Source organism: Aythya ferina (genome assembly GCF_964211825.1).
Source record: "Aythya ferina genome assembly, chromosome: 1".
NCBI classification, from domain to species: Eukaryota; Metazoa; Chordata; class Aves; order Anseriformes; family Anatidae; genus Aythya; species Aythya ferina.
In genome coordinates, this window is record NC_140296.1 from 183,230,756 (window position 1) to 183,234,936 (window position 4,181).

The following is a 4,181-nucleotide window of genomic DNA, read 5'->3' on the forward strand; positions in this document are numbered from 1 at the left end:
GAGAACACCCTGAAGTCCTACAGCCTGTTCTTGCAGGAAAACTTCATGTGCACCTCTCAGATCCTCAGGAAGTCCAGCAGCAAAGCCCTTCACTTCAAGTGTAACACCAGGGCTCGATAAGGAGCTCAGCACCCTTTCTTTCTTCTTCAGGTATAATGCTTCTGTTCTGTGTTCCCTCAGATTTTGTCTACACACATCCAGGAACTAGCCATGTTCTATCTCGCTCTAAAAAAAGAAAAAAAGAAAAAAAAAAAAAAAACACAAAACACAACTCAATTTTTTGTAAGTTGTGAGTTTTAACTTAGGAAAATTTGGGTTCTTACTAACTCACATTGAAGGCATAGGAAAATGGGCAGTGGGCACTGTCTGTTCATCTGTCAGTAAGGTTCTTGTTTTTGTTTTGTTTATTTTTGTTTTACAAAGGCGTTATGCCCTTGGATATTTGTAGGCTTTTTATACATTATTTGTATAAATCTGCTCTATAAACCAATATACTCACTGTAATCACCACATAAACTGAATGCATTCTTTCAAAAAAGCTGGTTCTCATGAGGAATCATACAACAGTTCAAATGGTTTGAAATATTGAAAACATCTTTTAATTGTAGAATTCTATACAAACTTGGATAGATACAGAAGTGGTCACGACAAAATGTTCTTATTGCCTGAAATTTTTCACAGAAATAGAAACATTGATGGCAAGCTTACTGACATCCAACATGATGAGATATCTTTAAACTTGCAAAATGAATAGACACAACAACACTCATAAGTAGTTTGCATGTGTTTGACTGACCTTGAAGTCCTACCACTTAAATACCAACTTCAAAATACAAAGAACCAAGATTAAAATTTTTAATGCACGGCACATAATAATGTAAAATTAAGCACAAAAAAGTAAACAAAGTCTAAATCGGAAAATACACTTCTTTTTTTTTCTTTTTCTTTTTTTACCTAGGGCACTGACTTATTCTGAGAATGATTTCCTGTATAGTTGTGTTTTAAGTGAGCCATACATTTTGCTTTATGAACAGGACATCAATATTCGATGGAGATACAAGAACGAATGGTAACAAACAGAAGGGGAAGAAACATAATCACAACTGGAACTCAAACTCCATGCCAGTGCTCTCACAGCCCTAAGCAAAGCTATACATTACAATATGCTACAACCATTGTTCTCAAAAAGTTCTTGGCACTTTTCCTCTGATAATCCTACTTTCAGTTTTTTTAAAAATGGAGCAAATTACATTTCTGCACCTACATCATAAGGCAAAACTATAAAAGCAACTACAAGGACAAGTTACCCCACCACCCCCCACCCTCAAACCACCACCCCAGAGCTCCAAATATCTGGTGAATTAGTATCATCCTTCCTCTTCATCACTGTCTTTCATTGTAATGCCCTGAAGTCCTCCTGCATCCGTGACTGAGACCGTGGCTTCCTCCATGGTTAGACGGCTGTGGACAGTATCGTAGGTTTTACTGTTCAGCGTTCCTTCCATCACGCCTTGCAATCTGAAGTCCCGGTAGGTTTTCTGCAGTAGAAACAAAACATCCTGGGTTGGACTTGGAAAAGCCTCAAGCCATCTTCTACTATACACTGGCTATTTCGAGCATGCCAGCTGAGCAGCTTCATTCTTCCTACAGTTACGGATTTATCATCTAAAACTTGCTAAAGATTTTGTGGTTTTTAGACTCTGGGCCATGTGAGGTTTCTATAAGCTTCATTTAAAAAATTGTTTGAACTCTGTGAAAACGATAGACTCAAAGTGACTTCTCTAACTTGAAAATGTAGCAGTCAGTGACAGTGGTTCTGGATCCACATAAAACAATTCCAGTTATGATTAATCATTGACAATTTTCATAGGAAAGGAAAATAGCTTTCTATTAAATATATTTGTCAAGCTTAGATAGATGTGGTGCTAAACAGTTTTGTTTGAGTGCTCAAGCTCCTCAAGATCATGAATATGTAAACAATCTTTTTTTCTTTTTATTTTTCCCCCTTTCTGGCAATTGTTCATCATCTTTTCTTTCTTTTTCTTTCTTTCTTTCTTTCTTTCTTTCTTTCTTTCTTTCTTTCTTTCTTTCTTTCTTTCTTTCTTTCTTTCTTTCTTTGAGAAAAGAGATCTTTCTTGGAAGTCAACTTTTCCCTGCATAGGCCAGTCCCTCATGGACTTTTCCTACACATTGATCTAGCAATGGTGGAAATGCTGTTATTTGATGGGGTCAGATCATAATATTTTGCAGATGTAATTTTGCAAAAACAAAACAAAACAACAGTGTAAACAAGATCACCTTGTTTTACCCTAAGAATACCAAGAAGAGAGTCCACAAGCCACACTTTGATGGCAATTTCTTTGAGATTGTATGTTGTACTACTCCTCTATAGCTGCATGCAGATCTATTAGTAATTTCTGTTTGTCTTATTTATTCAATGAGAAGCCAACAAATAATTTTTCCAACTGCATATTGCAATGTGTAGCTCTCTCGTTTCACAGAAAAAATAAATGTTTGACTCTTTCCCCAAACTATAATTTTATTTACCTTTATCTCTACATTGATTGACCAAACATGAACAAAATAAATTACATTTTGGATTATGATCTATATTCTATGAAGTAAAAATTTCTCAGGTGACTACTTCAGGCAAGATTAATTCACATTCTAAGTCATCTACATTTTGAGACATATCTATCTCTTTTTTTTTTTCTGTTTGACAAAGTTTTGTTTCCTTGGTAAACAGCCTTCCTATGAACCAGAAGACATGACTTTTTTTCTTTTTTCTTTTTTTTTTTTTTCAGTAAGAATTATAAATAAAATTGTTTTATTTGTTGATTAGACGTTCAAGTAAGCATATGGAAAATCATGCTTATTTTTAAGTGGTAATATATTTGAAATAACCTTTCCTAAGTTCACCTAAAAAGTTTAAGGACAAGTTCATCTAACTAGTTCCTTATTTTTTGTACACTATGAGTTCTCAATGTGTATGGAAGAGACTAGAGGAAAAGAGAAAATGGAAAATAAGTAAGGGCTATCAGGCCCATTCCTCTACAGGAGGAGACTGTGCACAACCCCTAGAAGAAGAAAAGAGAAAAGAACTGATCTTCTTTTACTCATGTTTCAAAGAACTGCAAAAGACACCTCTCAAAATGGGTAACATTCAGCGGGTAGAATTTTTCTCTGCCACCGTCTATGATGATTATTTAAACCCTGTATGAATCATTGCAACTGAGATTTATTTGACTTTCCTAGGTCATCTTCAGAGTCAATGGATGCAGCTTGTGTTTAGCTCACACACTCCTCTGAGTAAACTGCCTGGTCTTTTTCAAGTGTCACCATTGCATTCCCTTTTTATAACACTGTGCTTTCAATTTCCTTTTATGCTGTTAACAGGTCCTAAAGCAATTTCTTTCAGTTTTACATTGTATTCCTTCCATTCTCAGTCCAGCACTCCTGGGTTCAGTCAGTGCTCTTCTCTTGACATACTTTTGCAGGATAATAATGTTCACTTCCAAGCTTAATTTTTCATTTCTCTCTAACTTTCCTCTTGGTCCTTGACCCTTCTTTAGTCATGTTCCTCTGCATGTGTCTCAGACAGATGTCTGAGACAATACCTTTATGCCATTGTACTTTTATCTTCCACCTCTAATAGGAACGAGCAATTTTCTTCTGGTCATTCTTGGTAATGCCACCACCTCTACCTTGCCCAAACATGGAACAATCATCTATTCCTTACTCATTTTTTGACCCTTAAAAATGATCTCCTACTTTTTTTTTTTTTTGAATATTTTCAGGAGATGGAGGCAACATGGATTCACAGTTTTGCCAAAGGCAAACAGAAAATTGCCTCCATTGACTCCATGGTTTGGAGGAACACTGCCTCTTCTGAGTGAAAACTTCTTATAATACTCTACTTGAACCATTTTTTCTCATTTCCCAGTGGAGCTATGATGAGCTAGATTTCCCAGTCCTGCCTTCCTCACCCACCAAAACAGAAGTGGTCAAGACTTTCTACCCTCCGGTACATTGACCAGAACATCTATGACTGAAATAACTTTGTTCCATCTCCTGTATCCACAGAAGCTATTATAGTATAACACACTTGGAATATACGTGCAAAGTGAGCCTGTGTACAGGCACAGAAAAGCTACCACTGTACCCAGTGTGTTCCCATTGCC

General features: G+C 36.3%; 1 protein-coding gene across 10 annotated transcripts in view; it reads right to left on the reverse strand.

The window, feature by feature from the left end:
- Positions 1-576: 576 nt before the first annotated feature.
- CADPS2 (calcium dependent secretion activator 2) overlaps positions 577-4,181 on the reverse strand; it is a 314,451-nt gene continuing 310,846 nt past the window's right edge. For all 10 annotated transcript variants that reach the window (XM_084507238.1, XM_084507237.1, XM_084507234.1 and 7 more), the window contains one exon: positions 577-1,538. In XM_084507238.1, coding sequence (XP_084363364.1) covers positions 1,368-1,538 — 171 coding nt within the window. In that variant the 3' untranslated portion in view covers positions 577-1,367. The remainder of the gene's footprint in view (positions 1,539-4,181) is intronic.